This window comes from Thamnophis sirtalis, unplaced genomic scaffold, assembly GCF_051295495.1.
Source record: "Thamnophis sirtalis isolate CommonGarterSnake01/CBP01778 unplaced genomic scaffold, rThaSir2_p1.2 scaffold_4, whole genome shotgun sequence".
NCBI lineage: Eukaryota > Metazoa > Chordata > Lepidosauria > Squamata > Natricidae > Thamnophis > Thamnophis sirtalis.
Genome location: NW_028261384.1, coordinates 37597433 through 37620476, shown reverse-complemented (window position 1 = coordinate 37620476; position 23044 = coordinate 37597433). Strand labels below are relative to the sequence as shown.

Here is a 23044-nt window from a genome sequence, read left to right as displayed (position 1 = left end):
TTATAATTGCTAAATGAAAAAGAATTAAACCTACATCTTCAGAGTGGAATTCAATTTACTAACTACAGAAGGAAAAGAATTCCATCTGTACAACTGTACAACACTGTTTCTAATATAAACATACTCATTCTTAGATTCAGCTTTGAACTTGAATATCCAGATTTATCAATAGTCAGCAGTGCTTCTCTTTAGCAAAGTCTAGTGTATTCAATACTGAAAATCGGAGAAGACAATTGTTACATGACTTAAGCTCCTTTTGTTTAGACTACTGAAACATGCTATATCAAGTTACCTGTAAAGAGTGTTTAAAATTTTTACTTTGGTACCGAGCCAAAGTATTGATATAAAATAGAATAATTACCTTCATTGTACCTTCATTAGAGCCGAGGTGGCACAGTGGTTAGGGTGCAGTACTGCAGGCCACTTCAGCTGACTGTTATCTGCAGTTCAGCGGTTCTAATCTCACCGGCTCAAGTTTGACTCAGCCTTCCATCCTTCTGAGGTGAGTGAAATGAGGACCCAGACTGTGGGGGCGATATGCTGACTCTGTAAACTGCTTAGAGAGGGCTGAAAGCCCTATGAAGAGGTATATAAGTCTAACTGCTATTGCTATTGCTATTGTTCTATTTATATGTAGTTTAAACACTTAAATGAAGGGTGTGTAAATAAAAAAGAGAAAAAAAATCTCCCATAAAGTTGTCTTGAACGTCAAGATTTTCAGAACTAGGTATTTCTGTTCTACCAGGTTCTGAACTATATTTTTAATGAGAATTATACGGATCCTACTTTTATGGTTTATAACATTTTATGTTGGAATTGTGTTGAAAAGTTGAAATTAAGATTGCCGGGAGAGATATCAACAACCTCAGATATGCAGATGATACCACTCTAATGGCAGAAATTGAAGAGGAACTAAAGAGCCTCTTGATGAGGGTAAATAAGGAGTGTGTAAAAGTTGGCTTGAAACTCAATATTAAGAAAACTAAGATCATGGTATCCAGCTCTCTCAATTCCTGACAAATAGATGGAGAAGAAATGAAGGTAATGTCAGATTTTATTTTCCTGGGCTGCAAGATCACAGCAGATGAGATCTGCAGCCAAGAAATTAAAAGACGCTTGCTCCTGGAGACGAAAGCTATGGTAAATCTAGAGAGCATACTAAAAAGCAGAGACATTACCCTGCCAACAAAAGTGTGTATAGTCAAGGCCATGGTTTTCCCAGTTACAATATATGGCTGTGAAAGTTGGACCATAAAAAAGGCTGATTGCCAAAGAATTGAGGCCTTTGAAGTATGATGCTGGAGAAGACTCTTGCGAGTCCCTTGGACTGCAAGGTGATCACACCAGTCAATCCTAGAGGAGATCAATCCTGACTGCTCTTTAGAAGGCTAGATCCTGAAGATGAAACTCAAAAACTTTGGTCACCAAATGAGAAGGACTTCCTGGAGAAAAGCCTAATACAGGGAACTATTGAGGGCAAAAGAAAAAGGAGACGTCAAAAAATGAGGTGGCTGGATGGAATCACTGAAACAATAAATGTGAGCTTAAATGAAGTGCAGAGGATCATAGAGGGCAGGAAGGCCCGAAGGAATGTTGTCCATGGGGTCGCGATGAGTCAGACATGACTTTGCAACTAACAACAAACATTTTATTAAGGAGAACTTGATAAGTCTGTTGACCTGTATCTGTTGACTTGTAATCATTGTACAATGTGCTTTAGCTAACTGTAATTAATGTTACTGATTTTTGTGCCTGGACAGCCAGGTGACACTACTCGTGCTAGACATAACTGTTACGTAGTCCATGAAATAGATTTCTCTAAATCTCAAGTCCAGAAAAAGAACGATTGGTGTGTTAATTCAAAAAGGCACGAGGAAAAGATTTAGAATTCAAATAGTTAAGTAGATAAATACGTATAGTTTATAGAGTTTGTTTGTGAAAATTGTATTGTAAGCAAGTTTGCTGAATATGGAGTTAAGATCTGGTATGTCAGTATTTTAAGAAAACAATATTTGAATTACTGCTAAATTAAGTTTGAAATACACCCAGTTCTGTTGATATACTTAAATTGTGATTCTAGTTACATTTACCTGAATTAAATCCCACTAGCGGTTATTACTTAATTACTGCAAAACATACATACATAGCTTTGTGCTATTAAGTTTATTCATTTTTTCAAATGCTCTCCTAGGTAAATGGATAAGATAACAAATCATATACTAAATTGTGTGCACCTCTTATGCTCAAAGAAGAGGTTGTATAAATAAATACTTTCTCTGAGGAGCACTTTGAAAATCCATTTGAAAAAAACCTTCAGAACCAAAAAATCAATGAAGCAAAATTTTCAAAAGCTATAAATAGGCAATATAAAAACTATACAGTAAAATTCCTGAGAGAAGGAATAAATGATATTCACTGTAGGATGAGTGTAATTTTATATAAGCCAGTTTGTAGTACTGCTTGATAGGCCTCCATGATGGCCTGTCGCAACCACCTGCCTATAGTGGCCGAAGACACCCTAGCACCTAGCGTGCTAGGTTGGAAGGACAGGAACAGCGCCTTTGAATGCCTGATAAATGTACGCCTCAGATAAATGCATAGGGCGCAGTGGACATCTAGGCGGTGCCAGCGAACCTCCCTCTCGTGAAGTTGGGAAGAATGATCTCCTGCGACCTATGGAATAGGGAGTTAACCTTTGGAAGAAAAGTCGGATCTAACCTCAGGACAACCCTGTCTTGGTGGAATTGGCACAAATCCTCCTTGGACGACAAGCTGCCCAATTCGGAAATCCATCTAGCCAAAGTGATGGCGACAAAGAAAATCACATTCAGGGTTAGGAACCTAAGGTTGGTTCGAAAGGGGCACCTGTAAGGGCTCTAAGAACCAGAGAGAGATCCCACGTGGGGAACCTGTGTACCCGGGGAGGACATAGGTTTTCCGCCCCATTGAGTAAACGCTTCACCAATGGTGATTGAGTTAGTGACCAATGACCCTCCCCTGCTAAGACTGGAGAGAAGGCAGCCATCTGCCTCTGTAAGGTGTTATGAGAGAGGCCACGGTCTAGACTGTGTTGTAGGAATTCGAGGACCTGGACAACCGAGGCTGAAGTCGGGGATATGTGGACCTCCCACACCAGGACACGAACGTCGACCAAGTTGAATTATAAATTCAAGTGGTTGACAGGTGCCTGACAGCCTCGATGGTGGAGATAACTTTGGCAGACAGGCTAGCATCTCTTAGGAGAGAATGCTCAAGTGCCAGGAGGTCAGCTGGAGCCATTGGGGCTCCGGGTGAACCAGGACCCCCTAGGACAGGGCGACCTCCTCCCGGGGAATCCTCCAGTGTGGAGAGATGGATAGTTGGACTAGATCTGCGAACCAAGGTCGCCTCGGCCAAAACGGGGCCACCAGGATGAAATGGCCCCTTCCAACACTATTTTCTTCAGAGTTCCCTGGATGAGGGAAGAGGAGGAAAGACGTAAAGGAGACCAGGGGGCCTGAGAGCATCCGTGCCCTCCGCGTTGCGTGCAGGAAAAGTGGGAGAAGAATCGGGGAAGTTGAGCGTTGGTCGGGCTGGCGAACAAGTCCACCAGTGGATCGCCGAAACAGAGACAGATCCTGTGGAATATCTCTGGAGCCGGCTGCCACTCGCCAAGATCTACTGTCATCTGGCTCAACCAGTCGGCTTGGTGATTGGCAATGCCCGAGATGTGCTCAGATATGATGGATGCCAAGTTCCTCTCCACCCATAAGCCGAGCTTCTGAGCTTCTTGCCACAGGCTTTTGGAATGAGTCCCCCACACCTTGACGATTTATGTGAGCTTTTGCAGCAACGTTGTCTGTCAGGAGGAGGACATGTTGATTGGCTATCGAGTCTTGAAATTGAAGAAGGGCCAGGCGAGCCGCCTTCAGCTCCAGCCAATTGATGTTGTGGCGTAGGTTGGACTCCGACCATCATTCCTGTGCCAGGCTGGCCTCCATCACTGTCCCCCAGCCAGAGGCTGGCATCCGTAGTGATGGAGATGCAGTCCAGCTCCCAGAATTTGGCCCGCGGTTCAAAGACGGAGATAGCCACCACCTCAGAGACCAGCGGAGGCCCGGTGAGAGAGGAATGGAATGTGGGGAGTTGCTCAACCGTTGCTGTTGGAAAGAAATGAGTGTCCACTACAGTGGCTGGGAGTGTATACAAGCCCATGGGACAATCCCTATGCACAACACCATCTTTTCCAGTAAGTGTGCCAATTTCAGGATGGAAGCTGACCGATTTGCGCTGACGTGTCGTCCCAAGGTTTGTAGGCTTGTCAGGTGGTCTGGTCAAAGACGAACTAGCCCTGGTCTCGAGTCTATCACTGTGCCCAAACGTACAATTTTTGTCGATGGAGAGAGATGGCTCTTGGGGAAGTTGATAGAAAACCCCAGGGACTGTAGAGCCCGGATGGTGTCTTGCAGATCCAAATTTGCCTGTGTCCAGGAGTGGGCTAGGACGAGCACGTCATCAAGGTAACAATGGAGTCTCACCAGCAGGGAGCGCAGGTGAGCCTCCATCGCCGCCAGGACTTTCGGGAACGTGCCGGGGGAGGGGAGAGGCCAGGCCAAATGAAAGGGCCCTGTACTGAAAATGAAAATTTCCCCCTCCATAGGAAAAATGGAGGAATCTTCAGTGGGCTGGCCGAATCAGAATGTTAGGTATGCTTCTGTTAAGTCTATTGACTACTGTGGATGCATTAGCAAGAAGGGCGACCGGGGCATTTACTGTGGGAAGTTGCAGAGCCTGGGAGAAGGCCTGCTCCTTATTGCAATAACGCCTATAATTGCTCCCAGGATTGGACAAGGAGGAAGGCCTCACCCACTGGTTTTGGACCACTTCCAGGAAAAGAGGTGGTCCTCTTTATCTGTGTTGGGATTTATGAACATGGCCAAGTTGGAATCCTTGTGCTGGGAGACTGGCGGAGCCCCAGTGCCAATCTGAATAGTCTTTTTGGCCTTGTGCAACATAGGCTTGAAGGTGGGGGGAGGAAAGGGACCTGGGAATACTGGGGCTTCTGGGGGAACGGAATCCTCATCCTCCAAAAAACCCAAGTCTGGGTGTGTGATAACCCCCAAGATGGAACCTTCACTGACTACTGAAGGGAAAGGAGGCCTAGGATTATCCTGTCCCCTGGAAGAGAAAGGGGACCTGCAGGAGGTCCAGGCACCCCTTGGGAAGAACAATCCCTCTGGGCTAGACCCAAGGAAATACCTCTAGATATATCTGCAGAGATGTGTCTCCTGATGCTATTAGGCAGCTGGTCCAAATCCTCTAAATCCTCCTCGGAAGGGCCCCGTGATGGAGGCCCCCGGGGGGGGGCAAATTGGGCTGCTGGGAGGTAGTCCCGAGATCCCCCTTCTACCAGATCCTCCACCCTTTCCCTATAAGCCCTAGGTGAGATGGGGGATGAAGGGGAGGCCACCCTCCTACGGAGCGTTGCAGGGTGAACCTGAGGTGTGAGAACGGGGCTCAATTGGGGATCTGGATCTGCTGGGGGATTCAGGCCTAGCTGCCTGACCCAGCCTTTCTGCCCTAGCCACCTGTTTTTTCAGGGCTTTTTGTCTTCTGGATTCATCTCTGCGGCTGCTCTGGAAGGGGGTTGATTGGCTGTAGGCCTGGAGACCGCTGTCCTCGGCCTAAGCCTGCCCTGGCCCTCCTCGACCAGATCTCCTTAGGCCTGTACGGGTTCTTGAATTGTGGAGGTCATGCCTCCCTCACGTCCTAGTTGGATGGACTGTGGTTGTCTGCTGGCCGCGCTGCAGACTGATCCAATCCTGCCATGCCTCATCACCTGCGGGCCTGCAGCCCCGATGCAGGTCGCTGCTGGTATTGTGGCAAGAGGCTGCCGCCCATGAGGTCGCACCCAAAATGGCCACCGCACCTTGTGGGTGGTGAAATGGGCGATCGCAGTGCTCTAACTTTGGCTCTGAGAGATTAGCCTTGCGTCGAGCCGAGTCCTTGAGACTCCTGTGCCCAGACTCGCAGTCCTCCAGCTTCCATGGGCCGGGCTGGGCCGTTCAGCAAATTGAATCAGAAGCTCTGGCGGTGGCACTGAAGGCAGATCGGCCGAGTAGAAAGATTTAAATCGCTAGAAGCGGCGCTTGAGCTAATTAGAGAAACTTCTGCCGCTGTGCTCTGAAGGAGTAGGCAGTTCTCTGACTGGCCGCAGGGTAGGAGGCAAAGCCCCCCCCCTTTCTCCGTGAAACTGGAACAGTCTTTTCTGGCTAGTCTGTTTTAATCAAATTTAGGATATCCAATTAATCAAATCAATACACAAGTTTAATCGTACCTCACTGGAGCCACAGGTAGTGCTTGGATCAAAGACTGAGGGAAACTGGGAGTCGAGAGGGAAAGGAGGATACTTAAGAAAAGTCCCTCAATCTCTGGATCAATCAGGCTGTGACTAAACCCTGTTGTAGCCCATCCCACCAAAACTACAGGAAAACAAGATTATTCCACTTGAAAATCATCTCAGTTTGTAGTATTATGTAGAGATGTTTTGGAAATGTTTCTATCGCTGTAATTCGACAAAGTTTTTCAAACAAGTTGTTAATAGTTAACTATTCAAATCATACCAATATCTGGCAGTAACCAGTAATCCTAGCAGGTATAAATACATGAGCTTATTTTGTATGGTTTGTAGCTATGGTAGTTTGCACTTGCTGACTATTAGTACTAACATTAACTATAAATAATAATTTATTAACTATATTAATAAATCATTACATAAAGTGAAAAAGTCTTCTTAGATGCTTATAAACAGGGGATTACTTAAAAAGGAAAATATGGAACATGATACTTATTTTGCAATCTTCAATACAAAAATTCCTGAATAACCATATTTTCTTCCACCTTTATCTTTGTTTTAATGTATCAACAGAACTAACAGGATAAGACAAGTTTAACTTCTGTTCTTAATACATTTTATATGCCTATCCTTTGCTGTAGGAAATCTTATATAATTAGGCATCAAATTAAAATGCAACTGCACAGTTCACAAAAAGTATATCTGTTTGCTTGTATTTTAAATCCAGATGATATCTCAAAACTTCAATACATTTGATGAAAAATCTATAACAAAGTAGTATTTGTACACCATTATTTAATGCAAAGCATTATGGAATCGTGACAAAGTAATCTATACTTCTGTCCCTATCCCTACCTTCTACATGCAAATTTCTTGTCTTGATCACTGCAGAATAAAATCTCAATTTTAGACCTAGATTTTTAAAATATAATATGCAACCTACAAGCCCAATTTAAAATATCATTATATTATTGATAGTAGAAACAGATTTTAGCAATGTTACAATACTAAGTTAAAATAGTACACCAAATTATGATTATAAACCAACTTTATAACCAAAATTGCCACGCAGAAAAATTCCACTCTATATAAGTGCTGCAAAGCTTTATTGACACAAACAAAAGAAATATCCTGCCTGCTATTTAAGTAAGTGGAATCTCTCAAGTTTGTAAACTTACAATTTTTCCTGTTCTAATACAATGAAAAATTGCGACATTGCTATTGAATTGGCCATGAAGCAACACTGAATTGAACTGAAAACATTATTAAAATATTTTCATTATTTCATAATCAAAAGCCAACATGGGTTTATCAAAAATACATCATGCCAAACAAATCTTATTGCATTCTTTGACAAAGTGGCAAAATTAGTGGACCAGAAAAATGCTGTGTATATAATTTATTTGGACTTCAGTAAGAGATTTAATAAAATAAGACTACAATCTACTACTTGATAAGATAGAAAAAGGCAGGTTAGACAGCATCACCACCAAATGGATTCATAACTGGCTAACCAACCGCACTCAATGTGTAGTCCTCAATGGACCCACATCTACATGGAGGAAAGTATGCAGTAGGGTACCCCAAGGCTCTGTTTTCAGCCCAGTACTCTTCAATATCTTCATCAGTGATTTAGAGGAGAGTGTAGATGGGGAATTCATCAAATTTGAAGACAAAACCAAGTTGGCAAGAATAGCCAACACCCTAGGAGATAAGACTTAAGATGCAAAAGGATCTTGGCAGATTTGAACATTGGGCTCTATCTAACAGAATGAAATTCAATGGTGACAAAAGTTCTACATTTATCTAAGAAAAACCCAATGCACAGGTATAGTATAGATGGTACCTGGCTCAACAGTAATTACTGTGAGAGGGATCTTGGAGTCTTAATATGAGCCAGCTGTGTGCTTCAGCTGCCCAAAAAAGCCAATGTAGCCCTAGGATGTATTAACAGAGGACAGAATCAAGATCATGTGAACTGTTAATAGCAATTTATAATGCCTTGCCCATACTTGAAATATTGCATCCAGTTTTGAACATCACAATCAATGTTCCCTCTAATTTTTTTTCCGTGTGAGCGGAAAAGTATAGTGTTTGAGCAGCACATTTTCATACCTGAGCACCTGGATTTTTTCCATAGATGTCACCCAAGATAACGAACTTAGTGTTATTTGAAACTCAATTCTACCATGTAAATATCCATTAAGTAACGAAATCTCCCTATACAGGTAGTCCTCAATCTACGACCATCATTGAGCCCAAAGTTTCTATTGCTAAGGGAGACATTTGTTAAGTGAGTTTTGCCCCATTTTACAACCTTTCTTGCTGCAGTTAAGTGAATCACTGCGGTTAAATCAGTAACCTGGTTGTTAAGTCAGTCTGACTTTCCTACTGACTTTCCTTGGCAGATGGTTGCAAAAGGTGACCCCAGGACACTGCAACCATCATAAATATGAGGCAGTTGCCAAAGATCCAAATTTTGATCATATGACCATGGGGATGCTGCAATGATCATGTGTGAAGAACAGCTGTAATTCACTTTTTTCAGTGCTGATGTAGTTTTAGTCATTAAGTGAACTGTTGTAAGTTGAGGACTATACTTTCCCCCTTACTATCCAATAGTCTGCAGTGATATTAGCAAGTTATGAATAAATTACCAACTGATATAGATTAGCAATTGGAGCACTTAAAGAAGCAAACAAAGAGGGGAGAGGAAGGGAGGGAGGAAGGAAAGAAGGGAGAGGGAGAGAGAGACAGAGACAGAGGGAGAGACAAAAAAGGAAAGAGGAGAAAGAGAAAAAGAAAGGGGAGAGGAGGGTGGGAGGATAAGAAAAAGAGGCAGAAAAAAGAAAGAGAGAGAAAGAGGAAAGGAAGAAAGAAGGAAGGAAGGAAAGAAAAAAGGAAGAAAGAAAAGAGGAGAGGAGAGAAGAGAAGAAATAGAGGCCAATAAAGCAAACAAGGAAAAGTAAGGAAAAAACTTTCACTGGAAAACACTATTTTTCCATCAGTGCAAAACTTTCCTAAACAAGGTTAATTTTCTGGATTTTGACTTTCCGGTCCAGGTGGACCAAGAAGCCTTTATTTTCTTTTTCTAAAATCAAAATCTGCAGAGCACCAGCTCAACTCCCCCTTCCTGCGAAAAAAAAGTGGCTGTGTCTTGAGGGTAGTTTTGAACCAGGTCTCTTAAATCCTAGTCCAGCGCCTTAACTATTAAGCCCCTCAAGGAATGTGTAAAATAGCCCTTCCTAGGGCTTCGTCCTGTTTTTTGTCAGAAGTAAACTCTGGTAACAAATGGGGAATTATAATAACCCCAATCAATTTTGCTTTCTGTAAACTGTGACTCAAATTATTAAAATGTCACTGCCTGTTTTATAATTTCAATAAAATTGTTAGAGACACATGATTCTTTCTAGCATGATTTCATACAAAAGCATTTTAAAGGTTTTAATGTGTTATTGAGAATAAATAAAGATTAACATTAGGCATAGAATTATAAAGTGTGAGTGGATTAAAATAGAATTTAACTATTATCACAGTCCCTTCCTACCACTGTATGGCTCCAAGGTGCTAAGGCACCCTCATGTGTAGATCCAAAATGAAAGTCTCTAAGAATATGGGTTATTGTGAGGGGTATTTTTTTCTCTTAAGTTTTTTAAAATTAAAATTTCCTAATTGGTGCATAAAATATGTTGCAAAGCAAGTCTCCAGCTTCTTCATTTCTGCATTCTGAAATATTTTTTCCTGTGTGAAAGCTATTCATAAGGTTGGTTTTATTCCTGAATATCTAGTAAATAAGCTTATATTTCTCCTATATTCTGAAGTTATACCAATCTTCTTGTGTTTTAATTTCAGACATAACATTTTTGTCTCTGATTGCATTGAAAAACAGAAGAAACAGATAATGTTAGAAAACTTGGGAGTCCCTATTCGGGCGGGGGGGGGAGACAGACGATGCCGCTGCGCCCGGGACCCCTCCTGTCCCTCGGGGCGGCGCTGATGTCTCTCTTGTGGGGCGGGGGGTTGCGGGGAGTTCCTGGAAGCAAGGAGGTGGTGGGGGAAGATAGCCAGGGTCCGCGTTTGGATCTTTCTCCCGGCCTCCAGCTCTTTCCCCAGAAGGAAACGCCTTCCTCCCTCCGCGTTACGCTGAGCCTCATTTAAAGGCTGCGGTTTTGAGCTCAGGCAAGATGGGAACAAAGGGGGGGGGGGTTGCACAGAGCTTCTTCAGCTCTGACAGGATTGTGGGGAATGGGAGGATTTCTATGCCTTGCGGACAGCTGGGCATTTGCATCCCCCACTTCCTAACTCCTCACTGTTGCAGCCATTGCTGGTCCAACACGATTTTCCTCCCCTGGGATGGCAGCGGAGCCCCGGGCTGCTTCTTCTGCGTCCGCTGGACTGGAGCTGGGAAGGGGGCGGGAAGAGCGGCGGGGCTGGCTGTGGCCCGTGGTGGCAGGCTGGTTCACCACCTCCTCCTCCTCCAACAGGCAACAGCACTGCCGGATCCAGTTGTAGCCGCCTGCAAAACGTTTCCTTTACAGAGTTTCTCTGCGCGGCAAGGTGCTTTCTTGCAAGGTGCGCGGCCGCGCAGGCGCGCACCTTAGAGGGAACAGTGATCACAATATAAAAAAAAATGCTGAGACTGAGAGAAGAGAAGAGCAACAAAGATGATTAGGGGATTGGATTGGGATAGTTGAAGAAATCGGGTATGCCTACTTTAATAAAAAGGACTAGAAGTGACACGATAGTAATGTTCTAATATTTGAAGGGCTGCCACAAGGAAGAAGGGTACAATCTATTCTTCAAAGTAACTGAAGGCAGGACAAGAAGTAATGAATGGAAACTAATCAAGGAGAAAAGCAACTTAGAACTAAGGAGAAATTTCCTAGAAATTAGAACAATTAATCAATGGAACAACTTGCTCCAGAGGTTTTTAAGAAGGGACCAGACAACCTTTTGTCTGAAATGGTATAGGGCAGTGATGGCTAACCTTTTTCTAAAGATGTGCCAAAACTGTGTGTGCACGTGCTATTGCATGCATATGCATGCCCTCCCACCTGTGCATGTGTGCACAAACCCCCAACCAGCACATGCACACACAATGTATGTGTGCCCCCCCCCCGCCCGGTGTGTGGGAACTCTCACTCTCCCTAGGCTCCGGAGGCTTTTCTGAAAAGAAGAATTCTAGAAACCATGCTCAATATGACTTGCCTGGCTTAGTTTAAACATTGTTTATACCGAAGTAGAAAGAGAGATATAAAAAGTGAAAATGTAGGAGATGGCCAGGATGAGTCCGAGGGACCAGTCAAGAGCATCATTAATCTTCATCTTTTCATGTCCACTAGAGTAGGCCACCACCCATCTTGAATTCTATTGAGTCTTATCTACCACCTATTTGCTTTGACTGTTAATAGGTCAGATTCCCACAGAGAGTGTTAGCATGCAATAAGCCTATATTCATTTTTACCGCCCAGGCTCCCGATTCCTTATGCTTGATAGAAAATTTAACATTACAGAATATCAGAGAATAGTGTGTGCAAATTTGCTTCTTTCAATTGTAATAAAGCAGACCTTGCATTTTACCATCCATAGGCCTCATGTGGCCCTTTGGTTCTCCTTCTCTGGCCCACAATATCAGCAGTACCAATGGCGGATCTCAGCAGCTTGGGGGATGGGGAGGACAATGTTGCCAGAGGTGCAGTATCAGGGGAGAATGGAATGTTGGGAGGCTGGGATTGGTGGGGTGGGCTAGCGGCATGGGTAGTGGCAGACCCCCACAATAGTCCCAGTTTCTCATGTCGCCCTTTGGGAAAATTAATTGCTCACCCCTGGAATAAAATAATACTTGAATGCTAAGAATAGCAAATATTTTAACATTGCCATTTGATCACTTTAAAAAATAACATATTGCTTAAGATGTACTGTTTCATAAAACATTCTCACAAGTAAGCCTGTTCTGGTCTTGGATTAACCAACTTCCTAACTGGATTGTTTAAATCTAGAAAAAGGCAAGTGTTTTCTTTGGGGAAGAAAAATCTATTGTTTCAGATAAAGCTTGGGTTTCCTTTTAAATGTGATTATATGATTGCAGGTTTATATTTTAACTTTCCTCAGGAATTCACACACCCCTCATTTGTATCCTGTTATTCATTTAGCATTTCCCTTTTACTTCAACAAACTTTTAACAAAAACCTATCAACTAAATCCACAAGCAAAATAGAACATTTTTACATTTACAAGACATTTTATAATTCAATACTTTATTGAATTATATTACTAACTAACAATACTAATTAATACTTATGTGTTAGAACCTGCTTCATGTGTAAAACTGTATTTTTACATCTTTCCACTAATTATGCTCTCTTTCATGTAACTCCATGATTAACTATAGCAAAGGAGGCCAACAAGCAAGAGAGGCATGTATATGGTTGCCAGCCGACCAGAACTTCCTAACTTTACTGGTTATTGCTTCCATAAAACACTATTATACTGCAGGCTACATAAGCCTGGCATGCTACAAACAGATGAAATCATATCTCCATGGGGTGGGGATGTATACAGAAGAAGGTGAACAGACAACAATACATCATATACTTGTGGCTTTTTTCTGAAAATAACGTTGATCCTTACCTGAATGTTTCTTTTCTATGGTAGAGGCGGGAGGAGCTACAACAGGTTTTATTACAGCCTGATTGGTCCAGAGACTGAAGGATTTTTCTTAAGTATTCTCCTTTCAGCTCCCAGTTTCACGAGGTTGAATGGAAAATCTGACAGCATTATGTAAGGAAAATAACACCACATATACCGAGAAAAAAACAGCGACCACCCCGACCCCTTCTGAGCAAACCAATGGTGGGAATGTAGCCCCTCCCGCCTCTACCACAGAAGAGAAACATTCAGGTAAGGACCAATGTTCTTTTTCCTGTGGTTTTGGCGGGAGGGGATACAACAGGGACATACCCAAGCTAAGTCCCAGGGTGGGTTGTTGACTCCGGGGGAGGGGGGCCGCCACCTGTTGGAGTACCCGACGGCCGAAGGCCGCATCCGCCGAAGCAAAACGAATAAAGGGGGAGGGAGAGGCCCAGGTGGACGCCTACAAATATCCTCCAGCAGAGCCCTGGTAGCCCAGGCGGCCATGGTAGCCGCACTCCTGGTGATGTGGGTGGTGATGCCCTGCTGCGGAACCTGGTGAACAGCCTGATAGGCCTCCGTGATGCCCTGTCGCATCCACCTGCCTATGGTGGCAGAAGACACCCTAGCCCCTAGCGTACTAGGTTGAAAGGGCAGGAACAGGGCCTCCGACTGCCTGATAGAAGATGTACATCTGAGATAATGACATCTAGGCGGTGCCAGCGGACCTACCTCTCATGGGTAGGAGAGTGGCAGAAGTTGGGAAGATAACCTCCTGCAACCTATGGAATAGGGAGTTGACCTTTGGCAGGAAGGTTGGGTCTAGCCTCAGGACAACCCTGTCTTGGTGGAATTGGAACAAATCCTCCTTGGATGACAAAGCACCAACTCGAAAATGCATCTAGCCGAAGTGACGGCGACAAGAAAAATCACCTTCAGGGTCAGGAACCTAAGGTGTACGGTCCTCAACAGCTCGAAGGGGCACCTGTAAGGGCTCCAAGAACCAGGAAGAGATCCCACGTGGGAAACCTGTGTACCGGGAAAGGGCACAGGTTAGCCGCACCCTTGAGGAAACGTTTCACCAATGGCGATTGGTGACCCTCCAATGACCCTCCCCAGCTAAGACTGAAGATAGTGTACCTCCATAAGGTGTTATGGGAGAGGCCACAGTTTCTACAACTGTGTTGTAGAAAATCGAGGTCCTGGGCAACCGAGGCAGAAGCTGGGGAGATTGGGAACCTCCCACACCAGGACACAAACGCCGACCACGTCGAATTATAAATTCGAGTGGTAGAAGGATACTTGGAAGCCTCAATACTGGAGATAACCTTGGCAGACAGGCTAGAATCCCTCAGGAGGCACCACTCAAGTGCCAGGCGATCAGCTGGAGCCACTGAGGCTCCGGATGAATCAGGACCCCCTGGCACAGGGCGACTTCCTCCTAGGGAATTCTCCAGGGTGCGGATATGTACAGTTGGACAAGGTCGCCTCAGCCAAAATGGGCCCACCAGGATGATATGGGCCCATTCCAACACTATTTTTTTCAGGGTTCCCTGGATGAGAGGAAGGGGAGGAAAGGCATACAGAAGGCCATGGGGCTATGGGCTCCTGAGAGTGTCCGTGCCCTCTGCGTTGCGTGCAGGAAAGTGGGAGAAGAATCGGGGAAGTTGAGCATTGCTCAGGCTGGCGAACAAGTCCATCAGTGGATTGCCGAAACGGAGGCAGATCCTATGAAATATCTCTGGAGCCAGCTACCACTTGCCATGATTCACTGTCATCCGGCTCAACCAATTGGCTTGGTGATTGGCAATGCCTGAGATGTGTTCTGAAAGGATGGATGCAAAAATTTTCTCCGCCTATAGACCAAACTTCCAAGCTTCTTGCCACAGGCTTTTGGAATGGGTCCCCCCTTGATGATTTATGTGAGCTTTTGCTGCAACATTGTCCATCAGGAGGAGGACATGTTGATTGGCTATCGAGTCTTGAAAGTTAAGAAGGGCTAGGTGGGCTGCCTTCAGCTCCAGCCAATTGATGTTCTGGCGCAGGTCGGACTTTGACCATCGTCCCTGCGCAAGTCTGGTCTCCATTAGTGCCCCCCAGCCGGAGGCTGGTGTCCGTTGTGATGGAGATGTGATCCGGTTCCCAAAATTCGGTCCCGCGGTTCAAGTCGAGTCTATCACTGTGCCTAAGTGTAGGATTTTTGTTGATGGGGAGACACGGCTCTTGGGGAAGTTGGTGGAAAACCCCAGGGACTGTAGCGTCCAGATGGTGATCTGCAGATCAGATTCGCCTGTGTTCGGGATTGGGCTAAGACGAGCATGTCGTCGAGGTACCAATGGAGTCTCACTGGCTGGGAGTACAGGTGAGCTGCCATCGCCACCAGGACTTTCGTGAACAGACGGGGAGCAGAGGCTAGGCCAAATAGGAGTGACCTGTACTGAAAATGAACCCCCGTGGGAAAAACTGAGGAATTTGCAGTGGGTTGGCTGAATTGTAATGTATAAGTATGTCTCTGTTAAGTCTATTGCCACCATAAAGTCACCCTGTCTGATCCTCAGTAATATGGACTTGAGAGAGGACATCTTGAAGTGCCGGTAGACCAGGAATGAATTCAGATGCTTCAAGTCCAAGATCGCTCTCCATCCCCCGGAGCTCTTGCGGACAACAAAGAGGTCTGAGTACACGCCTAGCTCATACTCCTCTGGAGGGACCGGCTCGACTGCCTGAATTTTCAGCAGATGCTGGATTGCCAGAAGCATTAGGCGGCACCTTTCTGGGTCCCTGGAGGGGGGGAAGTCCTGAAGAGCGTTGGGGGAGGCGAGAGGAACTCCAGACGGAGACCCACCCTGACCGTCGACCTGATCCAGGCATCTGATGTTATATGATCCCACTGGTCCGCAAAGAATGCCAGGCAGCCGCCTATGGGTAGACTCGGGTTGGAGTCATTTCCCCCTGCAGAAGGGCCATTTGGACTGACTTTGAACCTTATTCCTATCCTGGTAGAATGGCCGCTGACTCTGTCTATCATACCTGTAGGAGCGTACTGCTGCTGGCAGTAGTCCTGGTCAGGAGGCCTGAAGGATGAAGGCCTATGGTATGAAGACGGACAATTATCCGACCTCTTAGAATTTGAAGGTAGGACCTTCTTTTTATCCTTGTTCTCCACAAAGATGGGATCAAGGGAGGCTCCAAAAAGGGTAGGGCCGGAGAAGGGGGCCGCCACCAGGTTCCATTTGGACTTGTTGTCCATTTGCCAATTATCGAGCCAAAGAAGTCTCCTCACAGTCACAGAGGTGGCTAGAGCTCTGGATGCAAATTTAACGGAATCCAGGGTGGCATCCGCTGGGAACTGGGTAGCTGAAATAATCTTAGTGAGGTCTTGGTGAAAACGCTCATCTTGGATCCGGATGCAGCCCTGTAGCTGCCGGAGCCACATTACCATTGTGCGGTTGAAATAGGATGCTGCCGCAGCCGCCTTAATGGCCCACACAGAAGCGTTCTTACAAAGAGTAAGCTCCGCACACTTGTCCTCTGGCTTCAGCTTGTTGGCCATGTCACCAGAGGCTACTGTGGATGCGTTAGCCAAAAGGGTGACCGGGGCATCTACCGTGGGAAGTTGCAGAGCCTGGGAAAAGGCCTGCTCCATATTGTAATAACGCTTATTATTGCTTCTGGGATTGGACAAGGACTAAGGCATCACTTACTGATTCTGGGCTACTTCCAGGAAAAGGGGAGAAGCCGGGACCTCCTCTTTATCCATGTTGGGATTTACAAATATGGCCAAGTTGGGATCCCTGTGCTGTGAGACTGGTGGAGCCCCCATGCCAATCTGAGTAGTCTTTTTGGCCTTGTGTAACATAGGCTTGAAAGCGGGAGGAGGAAAAAGCCCCAGAAATGCTGGGGCTTCTGGGGGAACGGAATCCTCATCCTCTGAAAACCCCAAGTCTGGGTGTGTGACCTCCCCCAAGATGGAACCCACCCTGACCACTGAGGGGGAAGGAGGCCTAGGATTGTCGTGTCCTCTGGAGGAAGAGGGGGACCTCTCCCTGGCAACCGCCGGTGGTCTGGGCACCCTTTGGGAAGAACTGTCTCTCTGGACTCGGCCCGAGGAAATATCTCTAGATATAGCTGCAGAGATGAGCCTCCTGATGCAATCTGGCAACTGGTCTAAATCCTCTAAATCCTCCTCGGAAGGGCCCCGTGATGGAGGCTCTCGGGGGGCAGGTTGGGCTGCTGGTAGGTAGTCCCAGGATCCCCCTTCTCCCAGGTTCTCCACCCTTTCCCTATAGGCTCTAGGTAAGATCGGGGGAGAAGGGGAGGCCACCCCCCCTGCGGGGCCTTGCAGGAGAAATAGAGGGGAGGAAGGACTGAAGCTGAACTATTCTGTTGGCATTTTAACACATTTTGAAACTAGTACCCACTGCTGTCAACTCAAGGGACAAAAACTGCACTTTAGCATAGCATAAGAACAACTAAGATTGATTTAAGATGTCTCACACACATGTGACCAGAGAGAAAGGATCATGTGGATACATAGAAACAAAAAATAGGAGTATTTTGTATGTGCAGTGATGAGATGTAAGTAGAGAAAGATCCTTGATAAGAAACTATCCTAAGCACTGAGAAAAAAATTAACAAAATGGGAAAAGCTCAGTATTTTACAAGTACTCAACATTCCTCTACTCTAAAGCATATTCTACTCATTAACTTTTCCAGAAAAATTCAAAAACTCATAGTACCGAATAATGTAGCATGCAAGTTCTGTCTTGGATTTGTTTCCAAGAGATTATCTATTCTAACAAATTCCACTGGTAACTCAACTCACAAGACCAATATTTATTGAAGCTATAGATTCATTTCTGTGACTGTTTTTGAGAGGTATCCATACTTACTTTTCTGTACATTTTGTAAAAGTATGCACTGAGACTGTTTTCCTGGAAATGCGAAGACTAGGGATGGCAAAGGCCAGAAACAGCTTGTCCAGCCCAAACCTACAGTGGGTCTTGAAAGGGTTCTCAAATCTAATCAACTAAAGAATTATTTCAGATTCTGAACATTGTTTCTACAGTGTGATTGTATTCTACTGTAGCCTTTCTAATCAGGAGTGGGTTCTGGCTGCAGCTACTGCTGGTTTGCTCAGGGATGTGCCACATAGGGTTCGCATGCTTGATGCGCGCATGCACAGTGCAACAAAAATTGTTCTGTGCATGCACAGAAGGTAAAAACAAGATGGCGGCACCTATGGTGCTGCCGAGAGAACCGGTTCGGGGGCGTGGCAGGCCTGGGTTGTTACCAGTTTCAGTGACCTAGGCCGCCAAGTTACTACTGGTTCAGTCGAACTGCTCCAAACCAGTAGGAACCCACCTCTGCTTCTAATGGCCTATTATTAATAGATATTTAGTTTACTTTGATAATGAGAGACAATATACACTCTTTATAATCTCTTGCACAATTCCATAGCACATTGATACAAAGTACAATTGCAACTGTACAAAGTACAATTACAAACATTGTACACACAACTCCTCCTCAGTCAGGGTTTTCATTTACTTTCTAACTCTCAGAAAGAAATATGTCCTTTTTAATACACACACACACACACACACACACACACACACACACACACACACAAACAAATAAATGAAATGGGGTACTAATATGTTGAAAGCACATTAATAAATTGCCAAAAGAATATTGCTTAAAAGGAGAATAACTTTTAAAAAGAGCACAACTTTAATTTTTTAAAAAAAAATCAAATTCTTTTTAAAAAAAGGAAGAAAAAAGCAGACAACTTAAGAAATTGTCAGTTAGGAAAACAAATTCAAATTTCTTACCATCAAAGAAGCTTTTGGCTCTCAGGTAACTCACGCTCAATCTAAGTACAGACAGTTTATCCAATTTGGCAATAACATCCTGAGGGAATGGCAGAAGACCAGCCAGACGATCCAGCTCAGCATTCAATCGATCTCTATGCCTTTTCGATGGATTTGACTTCACTCCTTCAGGAGGGGAAGGTTTTATTCTGCCATAATAATAGAACACAGTAGATCACATTTAAAATACGTGTGTTTTCACCAATAAAAAGTTTTATTCAGAAGTATCCCAAAATAATATATACATTTTCTTACTGATCCTAGTGAAATATGAATGTCCTAAACATTTTTTTTTGTTTTCAAAGGTATCTCTTCCATTAAAATGAATGTTAAGCTGTTAAAAAGAGATGAAGCAGAAGGAGGGCAGAGGTAGAGCTGAAGGATATTGTGATCATGCATCTGGGTTTAAAATATATAGTATCTTGCAACTATTTTATCAGCGTGCATCATCTATAACTAAGAGAGAAACTTCATATTTAAATTTTTTATTTTATTATTTATTTTTAAAAATGTTATACGTTATTATTTTTGACAGCAATTAACTATAATCAGCTGTGCTGATCTAGTTTTTTGAATTGCCAGCTAGACAGTGACTAGTAAAAAGTTGCCTAGCTGATTATGCCTAAAAAAGGACTACAACCTGGGTTGCTCTGTTCCTAATCCAGCATCTTGCCCACTATACAACACCAGATCTCAAATAGTACACATACATTTATAAGTAATATACTACCTATATTAATATTAATATAATATACTTAATATTAATATACTACTTAGTCTACTACACTTCCATAAATCTTCAGGTAGTTTATACACACTTCAAGATAGTTCATACACACTATAAACCTACACACTATAAAAACAGTCATATATAGTAGATATAAAAAGTCTAACGTGCGTCTGTTGAAATGCCAAAGTTTTGAAATGTAAAAATATAAATAAACCAGACCAAGATATTTAGGGTGACCTGAAGAGGACTGCGAACAGGAGATGCTCTTACAATCCAACAGATCTGAAGTGCTTTTGCAAGGAAGTGTGGGCAAAGATTCCCAAGACAATATGTGCCATGCTGATAGGCTCCTACCCAAAGAAATAATAAAATCAAAAGGTGCTTTGACAATGTAGTAGTTTAAAGGTGTGAACACTTGTTCAATCACATTATTGCATGTTTTTATTGTATTTTTGTTAAACTAAAAGATTTTATTTGTTTTTCAATTAAATGGCACAACTAATTTGTTATATAATAAGTAAAAAATTCTAAAGTGATTAATCTTGGTCTGATTTTTTTACAACTGAAAAATCTGGCATTTTAACACAGGTGTATAGACTTTTTATATCTACTGTAACTATTATATCCAACCAGAGCTATAATATTTAAATCCTAGACTAGAGAATACAAATACATTTATCAAGACTTGAAAATATATTTACATAAGATAGTATAATCAAACAGACTCAGTTGCTATTCTCCTCAGATGTTGCACTGTCTCTTGGAACCCTTTGAACCTTAAACTGCAGGCTTAGTTATGTATGTGTTTCTATGTTGTTGTAACATATTTTTCATTTGCAACTGCACAACTGAGTCCCCAGAATTACAGAGTTACATAAATAGCTTATGAAACAGATAATATGCACATAGTGCTTTTCAAACACCCACCCACACAACAAGGTTAATGTGCGAATTGGGTCATGGAACCAGTAGTTGGCATTCCTCCTAATTTATTGAAAATATATTTTGTTGGCACAAATGCATGCATTTAATTGAAGAAACTTTTAATCCATCTATCTACTGATTTCTAGATCAGGTATATTTTGTTCCAGATAGAAGTTAAATATTTCATCATGAATGACTTTTACAATAACTATATGTCCTTATCCTTATAAAAACTTCATTGTAAGAGTCAATAAATATCTAGATTTTCAAAGAGGCTTTTAAAAGAGTGAATCATACAATGAAATAGGTCTCCTTGAATGTTCACTGTAAATAAAAGGGTTCAATCTGATCATGAAGTCAAAACAAAACTAGTCATTCTTTCAAATTTTTCAAAAATATTACCTTCAAAGTTCATTGGGGAGTATTGATTTTAAGAGTCAATATCCTAAAATATTTAAAGGATATGTGACTAGATAAGATGACACTAAAAATGGCATATCTTATTTTACAACATTTCATGGCTCGTTTACGATTTCTTCCATTATGTGTGAAAAAAGCTAGTTCATTTAATTCCTCCTTTATTATTTTTATACATAACGCAAGGAGATGAACCTACCTAAAATTCTGTAAGATCTTTTATAATTCAACTAGAATAATAATTTATTTCTCAGCTATTGTCTCACTATGATTCTTTGCTAGAATCTTTTAAAAACAGCATATGAATTTACCAAATAGAAAAACCTTCTGCTTTATTTTCAATAATATCATGATCTCAAGCTATACTACTACTACCACCAAATACTATTTGAAGCTATCATACTACCAGAATTAACTCTCTTAATTACATTCTCTGCTTCTTGTATTTTCACAAACAAGTCAAGCCCGATTAGACTAGATTTATAGAAGCAGACACAAGTCAAAAGAGGACCCTAGTACTACAACTAATTTCTCCAAAAGACTTAACTTGCAAAACAGCTTACTCTCTGAATCAGTGACGTGCAGTCAGGGGAGGCAGGGGACGCAGACCCTCACTACTGTCATCATGAAGAGAAAAAAAAATGTAAAAGGCAAAAGCTGAGGTCAGGCTGAGCTAGTTGCTGCCAGAGTCACAGTGGATGACGCTGCTTAGTGCTTAACTGTTTAAAAAAACACTCAAGCAGAGTGAAGCAAGGGTTAAAGCTGAAAAATTCCTGACGTAGATGAGGCACGTCATTCTCCTGCCTCCTCCTGTAGAGGGTGCTTTTTTAGAGGCTTTTTTAAACAGTTAAGCAGAATCATCCATGGTGACTCTGGCAGCAACTAGCTTAGCCTGACCTTAGCTCTTGCCTTTTTCCTTTTACATTTTTTTCTTTCCATGATGGCAGGCAAGAGCAGAGTTGAAATCCTCTCTGAAACAGCTGGAAAAGGTACTTGTGGGTGGGAGGGGAAGGAATTCAAACTTCATCCTCCTTTGGGCAAAAGCTGGAGGGAAGTGCTCTCCCTCCCCAAGTGTAGTTTGATTGCAGGCAGAGCCACGTTGTCTTTTCAAACCTGTAATCAGTGAAGCTGGGCTGGATTCTTCCGGGGCTGGGGGAAAGTATGTGTGCTCCAGTATGGCTCTTTGACTGGCTTCCTGCCTCCTCCTTCCAATCCAACTTTGTGTGTGTGTGTGTGTGTGTGTGTGTGTGTGTGTGTTTGAGAGGGAGGAGGGAGGGAGAGAGGGAGGAAGGAGGGGAAGGGAGAAGAAAAAGAAAAAGAAAGAAGGAAACTTATTTCGCAAAGGAGAAAAACAAATGCTGTCACTTTAAATCGGAACTGAGCATGCCTGGTTGTGGAATTATGGGAGTTGAAGTCCACAAGTCTAAAAAAATTTGTGTCAGTGCCTCACCAGCCATAAATCTCACTGCACATCACTGCTCTGAATAGTATTGAGTATTTTCAGGATCTTTAAAAGATGCAGACTAATAGGACAGTTCACTACAGCTCCAAAAAGACTGCAGCAATTGTAGAAACAAAAAAACAAAATAGGTAAAGTATGATAAATATTATAGGAATCAGATTACAATATTAGCTGTAGTATAACAAAATAAATACTGTAGAAATTTAGTCAAGAATACTGTTGCAAAAAATAATACATAAAATGGCCATAATAAATATGTTTCCAAATTCTGAGAGCTGTGTTGGCTGCAATAATCCAAGAAACAAACACTGTCTTATCTGATAATTGGGTAAAAATGAAATGTTGTACCAAATAGTTAAAAGAAATTTGGGTGACATTCATTTTATTATAAGGCCATACATTGCATAAGATCAGTATATCTGAACAATGACAATTCCATTATTTCTATTGTCCCATTAAGTTTGGCAGCTGGAGCATGCTCCTTGTCCCCTCAGCAACTTATACAAAAGTTAGTCAGCTGGTGGAACTATAGAAGGATATGAAGATTAAGGATAACATTCAGTTATTTAAAAAATACAGTGGCATGACTCTATCTGAGGCCCAAGAGCCTGCTAAACAAGGGTTCAAAGCACAGCTACCAGGCTAAAGAAATAGAGAAGCAGAGGGCAAGAAGA

At 43.0% G+C, this 23044-nt stretch overlaps 1 protein-coding gene across 1 annotated transcript in view; it reads right to left on the bottom strand.

Moving 5' to 3' along the window:
• The window catches only part of AHR (aryl hydrocarbon receptor), a 69054-nt gene that overhangs the window by 30624 nt on the left and 15386 nt on the right, over nt 1-23044 (bottom strand). Inside the window, exon 2 of the mRNA XM_014076330.2 lies at nt 18799-18986. Coding sequence (XP_013931805.2) covers nt 18799-18986 — 188 coding nt within the window. The remainder of the gene's footprint in view (nt 1-18798; nt 18987-23044) is intronic.